This window comes from Carcharhinus amblyrhynchos, chromosome 1, assembly GCF_965287045.1.
Source record: "Carcharhinus amblyrhynchos chromosome 1, sCarAmb.v2.hapA, whole genome shotgun sequence".
Classification (NCBI taxonomy): Eukaryota; Metazoa; Chordata; class Chondrichthyes; order Carcharhiniformes; family Carcharhinidae; genus Carcharhinus; species Carcharhinus amblyrhynchos.
In genome coordinates, this window is record NC_137324.1 from 139,252,725 (window position 1) to 139,270,348 (window position 17,624).

General features: G+C 41.8%; 1 protein-coding gene across 7 annotated transcripts in view; it reads left to right on the top strand.

Annotated features, from left to right (window-relative positions):
- The window catches only part of LOC145345507 (E3 ubiquitin-protein ligase MARCHF1-like), a 361,092-nt gene that overhangs the window by 271,151 nt on the left and 72,317 nt on the right, over positions 1–17,624 (top strand). For all 7 annotated transcript variants that reach the window (XM_080193343.1, XM_080193336.1, XM_080193368.1 and 4 more), the window contains one exon: positions 6,143–6,193. In XM_080193343.1, the coding sequence (XP_080049469.1) occupies positions 6,143–6,193 (51 nt within the window). The remainder of the gene's footprint in view (positions 1–6,142; positions 6,194–17,624) is intronic.

Consider the following 17,624-nt stretch of genomic DNA (forward strand, 5'->3'; position numbering starts at 1 on the left):
TTTTCCCAATCTATAGCTTTCACCTTTTGCCCTCACTCTTGAATGTTGATCCAGGGCTTATACTTCCTCCAAGGCTTTTCCTGCTCTCCCGATTATAGTGGCATCCTTCCATTCACTTGATCCTTCGGGTATGTATGATATCACTGTGCTTACTTTGGGTAACTGAATCTTTGAAATAACAGCTTCATCCCCTGCCTCACTATTCTCTCTCATCTGTATCTTTTTGATCCTCATGGAAGGTCAAGGTATGTGCATATGAGGTGCCTCTGGCACTTTTAAATCCTGCCCAGATGCTCCAAATTCATAATTAATTCTCACTACTAGAAGAGTGGACTTGCACTGTCTGGTTACTGTGTTGTAGTAACCTTGCCATCTGTCCCTATCACTTTTCCCAGACCCTTTCCCCTCTTTTATAGTAAACCATATCCCCTTTCTCAAAGTATACACCCAATGGTCTTATTCAATGTCTTTGACTTGTCTAATCCGTTCTGAAACCTCAACCTTAATGAAGGCCTTCTCCCTGCATGCATAGCATTTAAGCATGCAGAAAACATGGAGTTAATGCTTGTCCCTTCTCATGTCGGAGGAGTGTCTGTAAATACTGACGGCAACTTTGGATTCCTCCCATATACCAACTGATATAGACTATAGCCCCCACACCATCTGTAAACACATGTACTGTCCATGCTCATACAATCTGCAGTTTATAGCCCAGTTAATCTGCCAAAACTGTATGCAACATGTCATCTATAACTGCATGATTCCTTTCACAGAGGCCATTGCTGAATGAGCTCTCTGCTGCAACGTGCATTTTTACAATATTTCAATGTTCACACATATCTTGAAATTCATTTGCAAATTCACCCCCATTCTCTATCAAAAGTTTAGACAGTGCTCCCATCTCTGTTCCAATCCATAATCCAATCCATGATCCAATCCATATATCATAATTTTATCTATAATCTTTTTATCTTTGCTGTAAATCACCATATATACGCTAAACCGAATGGCCATGTCCATGAATTGCAATAAATAGACCTTTTTCTCTTTATCCCATATCTTTAGATTGATCACCACTACATCATTGAAATTTTCTGCAGTGAACTCACGACTGAGCATAAGGGTGTCCTACATTAAATGGAAATTTCATACTGGGCTGATACTTCCGCTGAGATTATTATATTCTTTGCACAGCAAACGTGCATCCTGCAGCAGTGTTCTCAGTCTCTGTGGTGCTGGATGAGCAAACTGCTTATGGAGTTGCAGAATAATTTTTCTGTCAACCATGCCTGTAAGTGACACAAATGTGTCATGAATCCTTTAGTCTGATAATTTTGGTTCGCTTAAGGGAAGAAGACAATAATGGCCAGATCTTGTAAAGCCCACAATTTCCCCAAATACCACAGCTTTATTCTGTTTCAAATGGATGGTCACCTGAGCTTTCATCATCGCAAAACTGTTTAATAACAAAGGTGTATCAGTGGAAATTACATCTGTACTTATGAATAAGCTGATTCCCGCAATCCTACAGGGAAGTTTCATCCTTTTGGGAGACATAAAAGTATTGTCATCTCCAAATCTAAAGCAGGTAGAACTATCATAGCCTTTCACTTTCTTTTGGTCTTCATGATCAAGAGATCTTAAACAACAATTTAGCCAATCTTAGCCACAGACAGTGGACGTACATCCACTATCTAAAACAGTATCATTGAAAGAGTCTATCATTAGGACGCTCATTATGGGGCTCAACTTTACTGCCACCAAAACAATGCCTTCCTGGTCATTGTCCTCATCACTGTCGGTTTCTACGTATTCTGTGTTATATGTAGTTTCAAAGTGACAATGTGTTCTTTTCGGGCAGTTTACTACATAGTGATATGGGGAAATCGCATTGGAAACAACAATCCCTTTAGCATTTCTTTGATTTAAACATCTGTCAGTTAGTTTCTCATGTCTGCCTTCTTTCCCCATTACGAAATCAGTTATAACTGGTTTCAACACTCGGTCTGTTATTAACATAACTGTCACTGTTTAAGGGCCTTGTGTACCATTTGGTTTAGCACATGGCTGAATTCCATTGACTCCTCTGTTCTGGGCACTATGGCATTCTCGTCTGTATTGAACAAAATGGCAAGAAGTGATTGTTTCCCAAAAAACATTTTTTAATAATACTGTCATTTGTTCCCCTTAATTGTATTTCAGTCATTACTAAGAGTACCCGCTTGCGACAGACATTTTGATTTGATTTATTATTGTCACATGTATTAACATAGAGTGAAAAGTATTGTTTCTTATGTGCTATACAGACAAAGCATACCGTTCATAGAGAAGGAAACAAGAGATTGCAGAATGTAGTTTTACAGTCATAGCTAGGGTATTGAGAAAGATTAACTTAATGCAAGATAAGCCCATTCAAAAGTCTGACAGCAGCAGGGAAGAAGCTGTTCTTGAGTCAGTTGGTACGTGACCTCAGACTTTTGTATCTTTTTCCTGAAGGAAGAAGGTGGAAGAGAGAATGTCCAGGATGCGTGTGGTCCTTAATTGTGTTGGCTGCTTTGCTGAGGCAGCGGAAAGTGTAGTCAGAGTCAATGGATGGGAGGCTGGTTTGCATGATGGATTGGGCTACATTCACAACCTCTTGTAGTTTCTTGTGGTCTTAAGCAGAGCAGGAGCCATACCAAGCTGTGATACAACCAGAAAGAATGCTTTCTGTGGTGCATCTGTAAACGTTGCTGAGAATCATAGCTGACATGCCAAATTTCCTTTGTTTTCTGAGAAAGTAGAAGCGTTAGTACGTTTTCTTAACTATAGTGTCAGCATGGGTGGACTAGGACAGGTCGTTGGTGATCTGGACACTTAAAAACTTGAAGCTCTCGATCCTTTCTACTTCGTCCCCATTGATGTAGACAAGCGCATGTTCTCTTTTACGCTTCCTGAAGTCAATGGCAATCTTTCATTTTCTTGACTTAGAGGGAAAGATTATTGTTGCCACATCAGTTCACCAGATTTTCTACTTTATTCCTATACTGTATCTCGTCATTGTTTGAGATCTGACCCACTATGGTGGTATCGTCAGCAAACTTGAAAATCGAATTGGAGGGGAATTTGGCAGACATAGCTGTACAAGGAATATAGTAGGGGGCTGAGACCACAGCCTTGTGGGGCACCGGCGTTGAGGATTATCGTGGAGGTTGTTGCCTATCCTTACTGATTGAGGTCTGTGAGTTAGGAAATTCAGATCCAGTCGCAGAGGGAGATGTAAGGCCCAGGCCATGGAGTTTGGAGATGAGTTTTGTGGGAATAAGATGGTTGAAAAACATGCACAGTCCATCAGCTTAAAGGCCAATATTGCATCTGGAAAGTCCAAATTAAAGTTCATTAGCCTGTTACAGCCCATATCAAAATCAACGATATACTGTTCCATGGACTGGATATCTTTTTTCCTAATTCATCCATCCTTCATAATTTTCCAAGAACTTGTCTTTTTGGTAAAACCTAACTAAATGTCATAGCAGGAGCTGTAGCCTTTCTTTATTTAGGGCATCTGCCATCCAATCAGAAAATACTTTTTAAACTTTATTTATTAGTGTCACAAGTAGGCTCGCATTAACACTGCCAAAAAAGTTACTGTGAAAATCCCCGAGTCGCCAAACTAGTGCCTGTTCAGGCTCACTGAGGGAGAATTTAGCATGTCCAGTGCACGTAACCAGCACGTCTTTCCGCCTGTGGGAGGAATCCATGTAGACAACATGCAAACTCCACACAGACAGTGACCCAACTGGGAATCAAATCTGGGTCTCTGGCACTGTGAGGCAGCAGTGCTGACCATTGTGCCACCATGCTGCTCGAATCTTGCTCCTAAGCGGAAGTGACAAAGCTAAAACCATATCTTGCTTTTTTTTAATATTGCGATGACAAGGGTTTACATTTCCACCTCTGCCTTCCATTGCCAATATGGTTCAGCATCTGAAAAGACAGGGGGTGCAATCAGATCCCATTGGTTTACTTCTACCTTCTGTCATGGTAGTAGCACTCCTTCAAAAACAAACACCAAGTTACAATGGGTGTACCTCTGCTACCAATGTTGATCCTCCAGAAGGAACTCTTCAGCTGTAGGCAATAAAATAAAACAAAACATACTCCAACTCAGAAATCAAAGGAAAAGGTTTGATAAAGAAACTTCATTACTCCAACACTTGAGGCCTCACCCTGGCCCGTTCGAAGCATCCCCAAACCCAGCAGCAGCTTATTTATACTGTGTCAGCAGGTCAGCTGACCACCACATTATTGGTTACGTAGTTTACTGGGTCATCTGATCCTTATTACAGCATGTTACCATTTGTCACACAACAATAGATTAGATGGAATCATTGCTTATATTCTGGAAATGTGACTCTGCTCCGCCTGATTACCCCCCCAATGCAGAGTTTCCCATTTCCTTCTCTCCTGCTTCCTCCCACCTCCCAGTCTGACCCTGCACCCTCAGACCCTGTCCACTTGGCACTGCCTTGTTCTTACTGGGCACTGCCAGTGTGCCAGGGTGCTCAGTAGGTATTTCCAATGTGCCAGGCTGACAGTGTCAGATTAGCACTGCTCGAGGGGTACCCCTCTGCCTCCAACCTTCCAGGGGGTTTTAATGGTTTCCAGTCCCACCGTTGAGGGCATTGCATGTCATCTCCGTTGCCAGAGACAATGCGTGATCCCCGCTGGTGTGGCTCTCCATTGCTTGGGTCAGAAACATTAGCAAGCCCAGATGATTGCATCCCAGTCTCTCTAAATAGATACAAATCAGTATTTGCATATTGTAATCAGCCTTGCATTTTTCCCCAGCACAAGGCTGATTACATGAGGAAATAGCCCAGAAAGATCACGATTGGTCACGATTCACATTTTTGGCCACTCAATGACATTCCCCAGCCACTACACTACTCAAACAGCACAGTGGGCTGGGAAAATCGAGCCCATCTACCTAAGAAGATACACAAAGACTCAATTTAACGTCTCAACCAAAAGACAGCACCACTGATGGTGTCGCAAACCCTCAATTGTACATTAGAGTCTCATCCAAGATTGTTGTGTTTGAGTCATTGAGTGAAGCGTGGAGAGGTGGATTAGCAAGCAAAGCATTTCCTCAAAGCCTAAAAACCCAAAAGTATTTTTTTCCCCCTGTAATCCTAAACTCTGCCAAGACCCCTATTTCCCAAACAACTGCCATATACCTATTGAGCAAATCTAGCCAGTGATTACCACACCAAATAGCTTAAGAGATCCGTTGTTGGAGATGGTCTTTGGTTCAGTGAAGAAAATGATTTTTTTGTACAAATTGGCTTTTGCCTTCAGCACTTCATATTAAATTGAACTGTTTCCTGAGGATGGCTGCTCCTCCCTCTGCACTTCATAGGATCATAGAATCCCTACAGTGCAGGAGGCCATTCAGCCCATCAAGTCTGTTCCAACTACAATCCCACTCAGGTCCTATTCCCATAATCCCACACATTTATCCTGCTAATCCCTCAACGGTAGGCACAATTTAGCATGACTGATCAACCTAAACTGCCCATCTTTTGACTGTGGAAGAAAGCTGGAGCATCTGGGGGAAACACACACGGACTCTGGAGAATGTGCAAATTCCTCACAGATAGTGACCTGAGGCCAGAATTGGTGCTGTGAGGCAGCAGTGCTAACTACCATGCCACCATGTCACCCTTCTGCTGCCTTCAGCCCCTAATTTCTGGCTGAACTAGTTTCTGGGGATGGCTGTCTCTGTCTCTTGCTGCTCATCTGTGTCTAAACAGCTTCCTGGATCACAGCACACTGATTATTGATTGTATCAATTGCAAAGAGCGCACTGTTCCCTATTTTTTTATATTCTTTCCTTTCTCTTAGTTGCTGCCCAGACGTGTTTTACAAAATACATGGCAGCTTGATTTTACTTGCGCCAAAAAAAAACTAATAGCATCCTACCATTTTGTGGTATTTGACCATTCACTTTGGCGATAACATCATAAAGGCAAAACTCCACTAAAAGCGATAGTCTTTTTCATGTTATAGCTGTATTCTAACCTGATTGAAGGGGGCCAATAAACACAAATAAATACTTTTGACATTATGAATAAAACAACACATGTTGTTTATTTTGCAGAATGACAAGTCTCCAGGGCGCTCAACAAGTCGATCGAGTAACATATCAAAGGTAGGGGTATTCTTCATATTTGAAAAGGAAATCTGACTTTTCTAGCTTTGTGTTCATTAACAAGAGACAACATTGTGATCTTCTCACAAGGAGGACATGTTGTATTTTGAATGAGATAGAACACTCAGCTGTAGTACTTTCCAGAGAATGATGGTCTGTAAACAGAATAGGAGATATGATTTTATGAAACAGTATTCTGTCAAAGGTATTGTTGCATATTTATGGTACATGACAGCGACAGCCACATTTCATGAACGAATAAAGAAATTGTGTGATAACAACCACAGAATTTGCAAGACAGACACAGTACAAATATTGATTGCTTTCTCATATCAGTGCAGGATTCAAAACAGCAAATATATTGGTTTGTTTCATAACTATTGACTTTGCCTTCCTAAGACAGTTTCTCTAACTTCTAATCTGTTCTCATAATTGAGGAGTTTGCTAGTTTTCCTCTTTGATGTGGATGGATAATCTACCTACAAGGTTGGGAACATGATAGAAAATAGAAATCTCATTATCATCTGAATTGAGGTTAATGGCAATTAACATTTGTGCCACTTATTAGTGCAGACTATGTTAGACAATGATCATCTCCAATAAGAGAGAATCTAACAGTCTTTCCTTGCCATTAAGTGACTTCAACATCCTGGGGGTTACCATTGACCTGAAAATTAACTGAATCACTCATGTAAATACAATGGTTACAAGAGCAGATCAGAGCACGGTGGTAGATTGGTTAGCACTGCTGCCTCACTGTGAGATTTACTCTGGGTGCTCCAATTTCCTCCCAACAGTCCAAAGATGTACGGGTTAAGTGGATTGGCCATGCTAAATTGCCCCTTCAGTTGTCAGGGGGATTAACAGGATAAATACGTGGGGATGGGGCCTGGGTGGGATTGTAGTCGGTGTAGTCTTCATAGGCTGAATTGGCCTCCTTCTGCACTGTTGGAATTCTATGATTTTGCAGTGAGTAATTCATCGCCTGACTCCCCAAAGCGTGTCCACCATCTACCAAACAAAGTAAGGAGTGTGATGGAATATTCTCTATTTTACTGGATTAGTACAGCTCCAACAGCACTCAAAACTCAATGCCATCAAGGGAAAAGCAGCCTGTTAGGTTTACCCCTTTAACATTCACTCTCTGCACCACAGATGCACAGTGGCAGCAGTGTATAGCATCTGTGAAATGCACTACAGCAACTGGCCAAGGGTCCTTCGACTCTGCTTTCCTAATCCATGACTTGTACCACCTGGAAAGAAAGGGCAGCAGACACATGGGAACATCACCCTTGGAATTTCCCCTCCAATCTAATCCTGACTTAGAAATATATCACACTTCCTTTACTGTCACTTGGTTAAAATCCTGGAACTCACTCTCTAATAGCACTGTGGATATACTTACACCACATGGACTGTAGTAGTTTAAGATGATAGCTCACAAGTTTTTTGAGGGCAATTAGGGATGAAAAACAATTGCTGGCCAATCCAGCAACATTCACACCTTGTGAAAGAGTAAAATTAAGATTTGGGTGTCATGGATCTGCCCACCAACACCAGTAGCCAGCATTCAAAGGGGATGATCAGATATGATTTTTCTCAGTTCAAAATTAGCAGACAGAATCAGGTATAAATAGCTATCATCAAGAAACAGCTTACCTAGATGACTAAGAGATCAGTGGAGTTATACAGATGCTAAGTTCAAGGGTCACGGCATATGAGAGATGCAGATGGTCAAAATACACAAAGCGGAAAATCACAGAGGAACCAAGGTATAATTGCCAGTATCAGCAGAAACAGGCCAACAACATCTCATAGGTGTCAAGAAGCTGTTTCACATCCAATAGCTGAAGAGGCCAGTTTACAACTCAGAATCTGAGAAACAACTTTAGTGTCTAAGAAGTCTTAGAACCAAGTTTGTGCAGGAACCTTTGCAAAAGCAGTTTCGATATCTTCGCTGAATTTGGAAAAGATATTTCTGAGTCTCAATCTCCACCTTGCATTGTGTGCAAGGATTTGACTAATAGATTTATTTAATTTGGATCTTGTTTAGGAATGAGAAGACATATATATACCTTGAAACAAAGCTAATATCTGTATAAACTCTGTGTATGTTTGCTATTCATGTATTTAATTCTCTTAGAATCTTATAATCCTAGTTGTGTGCATTTGTCTTTTCTTTAATTGAATAAATATTCTTTAGTAATTGTTACACGGTGACTGGGCTGGTTAATCTCACTAGGGAATTCATATGATCTTTACACCATTCCAAGGCTAAACAATATCATGAAGTGGTGTTTCAACTCACCCTCACAGATGACATTTATATGGTTCATGACACAGGTTTGAAAAGATTGTACAATGAAGAGAGATTGAGAAAGCAAAATCTATACTGTTTACATGTATGATGATATGATGTATGCATCAAAACCACAGCTTATTAATATTTTTACAAATATAGCCAGGCAAAAACAGAGGTGCAATTCTAAATATTAGAGTCTTGGCTGTCCTCAGCTTCTGGAATAGGTTTCCACCTAGGGCACAAACTAGAACAAAAGCAAAAAATGTTGGATATACTGAGCAGCATAAGCAGCATTTAACAGGGAGGTCGGTGCATCAGATGTGTTCCTCATCAGCTTTGGTATTCACTGGCAAAGCTCGCACATTCTGATGGAGATCCAACCTAATGTGTCAATATGTCTGTTCTCTCCACAGACTCTTTCAGTTTTTCCATAATTTCTTTATTTATTTCACATTTGCAGCATCTAGCTTATTTTTTTTTGTATAGGCAGACAGTAATTATTTCAATAATGTAAAGCTGAGGATTCAATAAGAATGATAGGCTATGCTTATGAGTATAAAGTGATGAAAGATGGTCAGATAAAATTCTGAAAGGGAGCTGGATAATGGTACCAGCTGAATGGGTTAATCATGGATTCTAATGGTCTTTGGTTGTTTTGTTCTCAATATTACAAGATGCTTCCAGTTCCTTGCAGGCACTATACCTGAGGGTGTCTGTCAGTTTTGACTAATAGCTCCAATATTATGGCCCTGCAGTGTGTAATTGAGAATTCTCATCCTGTTTCTTGGGTGAGATATCATCGCTATTCATTGCCGGGTTCCGTTTTTAAAATTTTTCCATTTAAGTTTTGTTTTCCCACTATCACTTTTCCTTACGTATTCTCCTTAAGCTCCCAGCAACCAATAACCGCCTGTCAGCCTTGACACTGGTGATCAATAGTGTATTCAAATCCTCTCACAGTCAGGTCAGATTCTGCCCACGCTACGCTGGCTAGTTTTAACTACCTCAGTTTACAGCAGTAATCAAAACTTTTCATGGCTCAGCTATCTACTGGATAAAGCACCTGAGCCATCAATGGAATCTCTGGTTCAATGCATTCTATGTACATTTTAGTTCAGTAAATACTGACTTTGATTGAGAAGCACACATAAGCAGAAAATGCATGATTTAGTGAATCTGATTCAACACATCTGTAAGAATATGCAATTATTAAGTTTTTTTTTCAAGAATAACAATTTGCCTTTGTTAATGATTCTGCCATTATAAAAAGATTGCACAAGTATGTATGAACTTAAGAAATAGGAGCAGGAATAGGTCATTCAGCTGTTTGTGTCTGGTACTTCCGATTACTAAAATCTTGGCTGATCTTTTACCTTAATTGCTACCCTACACTCCACATGGTGGCTGTACTCTGAGGGACATGGCCAGGGCTGCCTGAGGCAGGGAAGGAAGCTGTTCAAGGTAGAGATAGAAGGAGGCATAAAAAGAGAGAGGTGACCAAAGAAGGGTGACAGGAAGGCAGAGAAAACATGATGCCATGCGACTCATCCTCTTTCAGCATGAGAACCAGGTTCTACTTGTCAGCCGCACAGCTTCCAATCTGGGCTGCCACCTCCTTCATCAAGGCTGCCTTGATCAAAAATCTCTCCTGCCATGCCTGGGAAAAAGGACCTCTTGTCTTTTCCAAATGGAAGAGAGCCTGGAGCGAGGTGCCCCGAACAATGGAACACTATTGTCTGCTCTGAAGTATGGGCCAGGCAGGGCTTCCTTCCCACCATCCATGAAGATAAAGATTGAAGGGTTCCAACAGCAGCTGCAGTGTGACAGCCTCCAGTCATAGCCACACTGATACTACTGCCGTACAGGAAATGAATGCCTGTCTGTCCGTTCTTTAAATATGGCACTTAGAACTTCAACCGTCTCAGGAGTGCTGGCTTCATGATTCACCGTGGTCCTCAACCATGGACAGCTAATTGGCTGGCTACTGTGTAGTCAGCTATCCAACCCTCGAACAGGAGAGTTGTTCACATCCTGACCCGCTGCTGACAACCTCGCTGCTACCCAAAGGTTGCTTAGGTTTCTTTTGTAGGAAGTCTGATTTTCCTCCAGATTCCTAACCCCATTCCATTTTCCTCTAGTCTTTTTTTGGGGTGGAAATGCCTGAGGTGGGAAGTACATGCCTGACCCTGCTAATATCGGGTTTGCCATTTTAAATGGGGGCAAAAATCAGATTTCCTCCCAACACCAACTTTTCTGATGGTTTGAAGTTTTGGAAGCCCATTAAAAGCACATCAAGTTTGAGGATTCATGAAGAAAATGGAAAACCTGCAGAGGTGTCTGGAACATTCTGAAAAAGGATACTAAAGCGTTTTTGTTCCTTAAAATGTCACTTTTCGGTGATGTAATGTAATGTTGATGTGTTTTTAGTGCAGTGACTCAGGATAGAGATTTATGTTTACAGTTGACCAGATCTTTATAGTGTTGAGATGGGTAGGTTATGTTGAAGTAAACTGTTTTTTTTTATTTTGGACGTGATTGATACTCCCATTGGTATTAAACGTTTTTGGATGAGTTTTGACAAAAACATTAATAGTGTAAACCCCAAGTCTATCATGGTCTAACTCTTTTCTACATTAAAACTACAATATGTGAGACCCACCAGATAGCCATTACACATTGTTTTGACTTCACACTGGTTGCAGTGCAATGAGAAGTTGTGTTTTAAAAATCCCCAAGTATTCTTGCCCACATTCTATTAACATGCAGGATAAGGTACTGCACAAAACTCCTTTGTTACTGACTACAGGATAGTATGCAGAATAATTTTGCTCTGTAAACTGCATGTTGTATCCCAAACACACTGGGTAAAATATGAATAGATGTACTAATGTTGAAGCCTGTGTGTAAACAAGAAATTGTAAAGCACTTATTTAAAGTGAGGATTGATTAATGCTCAGAAATTTGAGAGTAGGAATCAATAGGTCATTTTCAGATCGGCAATGCTCAGTACACAGCCTCAGCTAGTTACAATTATATAAATGAAGAGACCAAGTGTGTTGTCATAAGAGCCATATAGTTATCAAGTCATTATGACACATACGGACGCCATACAGCTCAGCAAATCCATGCCAGCTTTCTGTAGAGTAATCCAGCCAATGCCTTTCTTTATGACCACATCAGCTTTACAAACTACTTTACTAATATGCCTTTCACCTTCAACCAAGAACCCTCAAGTCTCTTTGTCCCTGCATGCTCTTTTAACTTGGCATTCGGTATCTATTGCCTCCCCTTATCACTTCAACCAAAGTGCTTCACTTCACGCTTCTGTGTATTGAATTCCATTTGTGACATTTCTGACCATTCTGCAAGCCTATCTATATTTAGTTACTGTCGATTAGTATCATCCGCACCGTTTGCCATTCCTCCAAGTTTAGCTTTCATCATCACATTTTGAAGTTTTTCATAGAATTCCAATGTCCAAACTATTTGCATACATCAAAAAAGCAGTGGTCCTCACACTGACCCTAGGGGATCACCAGACTCTGCCATCATCCATTTACTGTGACTTGTGTTACTATCCTTCAGCCAATTTAGTATCCAAACTGACATGGACACACCTACTCCGTGAGCCTCAGTTGTGTTAACCAGCTTTTTTTTTGACAAATGCATCTTTCAAATCCATATAGACAGCATTCCCTTCATCAGCTTTCTTTTACTTCACCAACATTTCAACTAGATTAACATAATCCACTTCTTACAAAATCTATGTTGGCACCCCTTAATTAACTCAAACCTCTCCAAATGTGTGTTCATTATTTTCTTTATTATTGTGTTGAAAACCTTATTCACCATCATGTTAAATCTGCAGTTACTACGAATGTCCTTGCACCTTTTCTTGAACTGTCGTATTTACTATTTTCTAATTCTATGCTATTTCCTCTCTGTTTAGGGAATATTGGAAGATTGTGATAAGCACTTTCATTATCTCCATCCAAACTTCCTTTGGCAAGCCATCCAACCAGGCAGCTTAGCCACTGTAATCAAACCAGCCTTTCCAGTACATCTTACCTCTCAATTTTCAATCTATTCACTTTCTTTAACACCTCTACTCTATCAATATCTTGTCAGCATCGTCTTCCTTTGTAAACACTGTTAAATGTATTCATGAAGTATTCTTGTTCTTGGAGTTAGATATAGCTCTCAGAACATAGGGGATCAAAGAATATAGGGGGAAGGTGGAATGAGGATATGAAGGCAGATGATCATTCATGATAATGAATGGATAGCAGGTTCAAAGGGCTGAATGGCCTACTCCTGCCCCTATTTTCTATGTTTCTGTTCTAGCCTTGTCTGCATCTCTAAGCATAAATCACTCTCTTTGTCCCATTATGCCCCTATTGCAGTGCAATTCAGAATCGTTGATATTTTTTCAGGCAGAATTCGTATGGGGGCTCCTGAGAACGGATCTAAAAGTCAGATCTGAAACACTCAGTTTCAAGACCACCCAGCACTTAGAATCAAAATGGTGAAATAGGGCCCATTCAGTCAGATGGCCAAAAGCTAGGTTGAAGAGCTAAGTCTTAATGAGTGTCTGGTGAGATAAAGAAGTATAGTGAGAGAATTCCAGAGTTTGGAGACAAGGCAAATGAAGACACTGCCAACAATGGCAGAGCAGTTATAATTATAATTGGGAATGCACAAGAGGCCAGAATTAGAGAAACACAGAGAATTTGAGATAGGGAGGAATAAGATGATGGAGGGATTTGAAAGTAAGCACAACAAATTAAATACTAAGACATTGTTTGACTGGTAGCCAGTGCAAGCCAATGGCATTGAGAACTTGGTGTGAGTTCAGGCAGAGATTGCAGACTTGAGGGCAGAATATGGGAGGCCAGTCAGGATTGTGTTTGAATCATTTCAACATTGGTGGCTGTGCCCTAAGATCCATTGGTCCTAAATGGTGGATTTCCCTCTGTAAACCTCTCTGACCATTCATGCCTGTTTCACCCTTTAAAATACTCCTTAAACCTACCTCTCTCACCAAGTTGTGGCCATCAACCTTAAAAATTCTTTGATGCTCAGAATGAAATTTTGGCTTTATAATGCTCCTGTACTGTGTTGCTGAGATATTTTATTATGTTAAAGGTGTCACGTAACTGCAAGTTACTTTCGTTCTTGAAGGCAAGTGCTCTCAGCCCCAGAAGATCACTGTAGTAATTCCTTAAGACAGCATCCTAGCTGTCTTTGGCTGCTTCAATCTGCTGGCTGGTAATAATGTGGTCATTTTCACAATTCTATCACCTTTACTTTTAAAATCACTGCACAGTTGCTCTCAGTCTTTGATACAGAAGTCTTCCACATAATTGCCAACTGTGAACAGATTTTCTCATTTCACTACCTCTTGAGCTGCCATAAAAGCAGTAGCTCAGCTACCTGATGATTTCACCCACTTAGTGCACTGTTCCTAGATCTTTGTGTTGTTCTTCATTCAGCTACAACACTTTCAGGATTCTCCAGGTGAATAACTTTCAACTAGGCACTGTGCCTTTTAGCCAACTGCCTCTCAAGATTTGGTGTCTCATTGCACATGAGATATGCAGGAAGGCCAGCTGAATTTGGGATGAATGCAAATCAGTCACATTGAAATCCTCAATATTCCTCTTCAATTCTCCTTTTCTTTGCAGCCATTTCCAAGCAGCCAAAAAACTAGAGCTAGAATATGTTTGTTCTGTTTAATGGTTTATCTGTCTGCCTGCACATGGCGCATGTGTTCAACAACATAGCCTGAGCACCAAGGCCAGAGTAAGTGGACTCTTTTACTGACTATTATGCCTGCCCAGCACAGCATCAAGACTATCAAGAACACTTGTTTTGCAATTGACCAAATAGCACCCTACTGATAATGCATTCACCCAATCACCGATAGAACTGTAACCTGTTAATACTGATCAATCAGGTTCAAAACACCAATCAGAATTGAGCCAATTAAAGTTTTTTAAAAGAAGTAACCAGGAGCAGAGTGAGTACAATGTTTTATTGATTAATGTGCTGGGCCCACATGATTGGATGGAGGCGATTGCACAAACGCCATTTTCCTGATGAAGCACCCAACAGACAAGAATTTTTAGATTTTTTTTATGGGCAGAATTTTACTTTTATCATTTGGGCAGCCCACCCTCCTGCTGCTTCATAATATGAAAGTCCCCAAAGTCATTACACCTGATTACTGTAATACAGAAGATGAGCAGGGGATAAATCAGAGATCTGTCTGTCTCACCGTAAAGGCCAATTAAGAAACATTTGAAGCAATTAAATTGCGAATTGACTCAATTTTTCACTTGCTGTGAAGGTTATTTAGACTGCACGGTGGGTGTGGGGTAGGGTATTGTGGCAGGGTGGACTTAGCAGCACAAAGGCAGGAGTAGACAGCACAGTGGCACAGTGATTTTCACAGTAACTTCACTACTGTGTTAATATAAGCCTGTGACATGAATAAAAAAACTAAAATTTGAAAAATAGAGGGTTGATGAGTAGCTGGTGGTGAAGAGTTGAGGTTACAGTTGAGATTGCATGTGAGATGAAGGAGTTGCTCTTGTTAACTTTGTGCACGCGTTTAAAGCCCTGAGGATTTCACCTGGAAGGAAGAGAGGCTGCAGCCATGGAGGGAATATTACAGGGCAGGCTGTCACAAAGGAGTCACAGGGTACTGACACCATGGGAATAGTGGACTCTGGTGGAAACTTCTCCAGCAAGTAAGAGAGAGGTAGAAGGAGGGGGAGGAGGGCAACAGGCCAGGGGCAGCCATGACCCACTGGCCAACAGCAAATTCTTGGGGCTAGAGAGTGACAAATCTCCAGGTCTGGATGGACTTTGTCCTAGGGTTTTGAAAGAAGTGCCTGGGGAGATAGTTGATGCGTTGGTTTTAATTTTCCAAACTTCTCTAGATTTGGGGAAATCCCTTTAAAATAGAAAATGGAAAATTATTCAAAAAGGGAGACAGAAAGTGGGAATCTACAGACCAGTTAGCCTAATGTCTATCAGAGGGCTAATATTCAAAGCTATTATAAAGATATTATGGCAGGATACTTAGAAAAATGCAAAGCAATTAGCAGGACCAGCACATTTTTATGAATGGGAAATCATTCTCCCAATAAAATTCTAAATGCTGAATTGGCGAGAAAAATGGTGTAAGGGCTCAGGCTAAAGGGACGATCATTTAAAACAGAGATGAGGAGGCATTTCTTCAGCCAGAGAGTGGGGAATCTGTAGAACTCTTTGCCGCAGAAGGCTGTAGAGGCCAGGTCATTGAGTGTCTTTAATAGAAATAGATAGGTTCTTGATTGATAAGGAGATCAGGGGTTCTGGGGAAAAGGCAGGGGAATGGGGATGAGAAAAAAATCAGCCATGGTTGAGTGGCAGAACAGACTCGATGGGCCTAATTCTGCTCCTATGTCTTATGGTCTTATTAGACTTACATCATTTAAATCATGATTGTTTTTTCAGTGGGAGTTTAGACTTGAGTCTCCCACACTCCACGCAATGCAGAGGTCACGATAGTGAATACTATTATAAGCTTGGTGGCAGAACTTAGTCACACCAGAGTCTGCCAGTTTCAGAACTCTGCGCATGCACAGTGGCCTCGAACTGTCAGCCTACTGGCCAGCTCAATTGCTGGCTAGCCGGGGGCCTTTCAGTGCTACCTCTCCAGCCCTTCCCATGGCCCATCCGTGGTCTCCTGTCCGTTCACAGGCCAGCCCCAAACCCCCGTCCCATCCCAGAGCACCGCAATTTCCAGCCCCCCTCAACCCAGCACCCCCCAGCAGTGACGATCACCCCCTTACCCCACAAGAGGCAGGCGCTCTCCCACAGGAGGCAGATCCCTCTGGCAGCCTGCCCCAACCACTGGCCTCCCTCCAGCCCCATCCCATCCCCATACAGAGTGACAGCAGGACCCCCACCCCTATTGAGCATCCCCTATGCCCCGTCCCCTTGGCACTGCCCAATGCCCTGTGGACAGCACCAAAGTGCCCCTTAGGCGTGGTCATTTTGACCCTTGGGCGCCCATGCCGAAGGGGCATGACCCCCTGTTGCCTGACCCCTGAGGAGTCCCGATTGCCTCCCCCTTCACTCCGGTGGAGTCTCCCACTAGTTCACCACAAGTGGGCAGCTACTCTAAACCCCACCAGAGTGAAATGCTCCTGGCGAGGTGAAGGATGCTATTGGGCCCAGAGAAGTCCTTACTAGGTCCGATGATGTTTTTAAGGCAAGGATAGATAAATTTTTGAACAGTAAAGGAATTAAGGGTTGTGGTGAGTGGGCAGATGAGTGGAGCTGAGTCCACAAAAATATCAGCCGTGATCTTATTGAATGGTGGAGCAGGCACGAGGGGCCAGATGGCCTACTCCTGCCCCTGGTTCTTATGTTCTTATATTCTTATGTTTCATTGATTTGTTGGCACTCCTGCTGGTCAGCCACTAGTTAGCCAGCTGGCATTTGATCACAATGGGATCATGAGACTGGGTGGAGTGGGCATATTGCATGCTTCCGCTGCTGCTGACACCACTCCTCTGTGGGAAATCTCTGCATTGGGAGTGCACACAGGGAAACTACTCTCTGAAAACTCCTTCAGTCAGTGAGTGAAAGGTGTGTTTGTTCAGGAGCTGTTTGGCATCTCCAGGCACTGCAGCTTACTAGCTCCCATTCAAACCAGTAATTTGGTTATTCAATTCCATTATATTTTGCTAACCATCTTGAGTGTCTCATTCTTAGACAGTCTCTTGAGATTGAAGATGACTTGCTTCTGCTGTTTTATCTAAGGAACTGAAGAATGTAGATTGGGGGCAGATGTTTGGGGCAAATCAACATCTGGCATGTGGGAGGCTTTCAAGTGTAAGTTGATAGAGGTACAGGGCCAGCACATTCCTGTAAGGATGAAGGAAAAGTATGGCAAGTTTCAGGAACCTTGGATAACGAGAGATATTGTGAGCCTAGTCAAAGAGAAAAAGGAAGCATTTGTCAAGGCTGGGATCACACAAAGCAACTGTGGAAAACAAGAAAGTAGAAAGAAATGAGTAAAGAGGGCTGAAAGGGGTCACAAAAAATCATTGGCCACCAGGATTAAAGAAAATC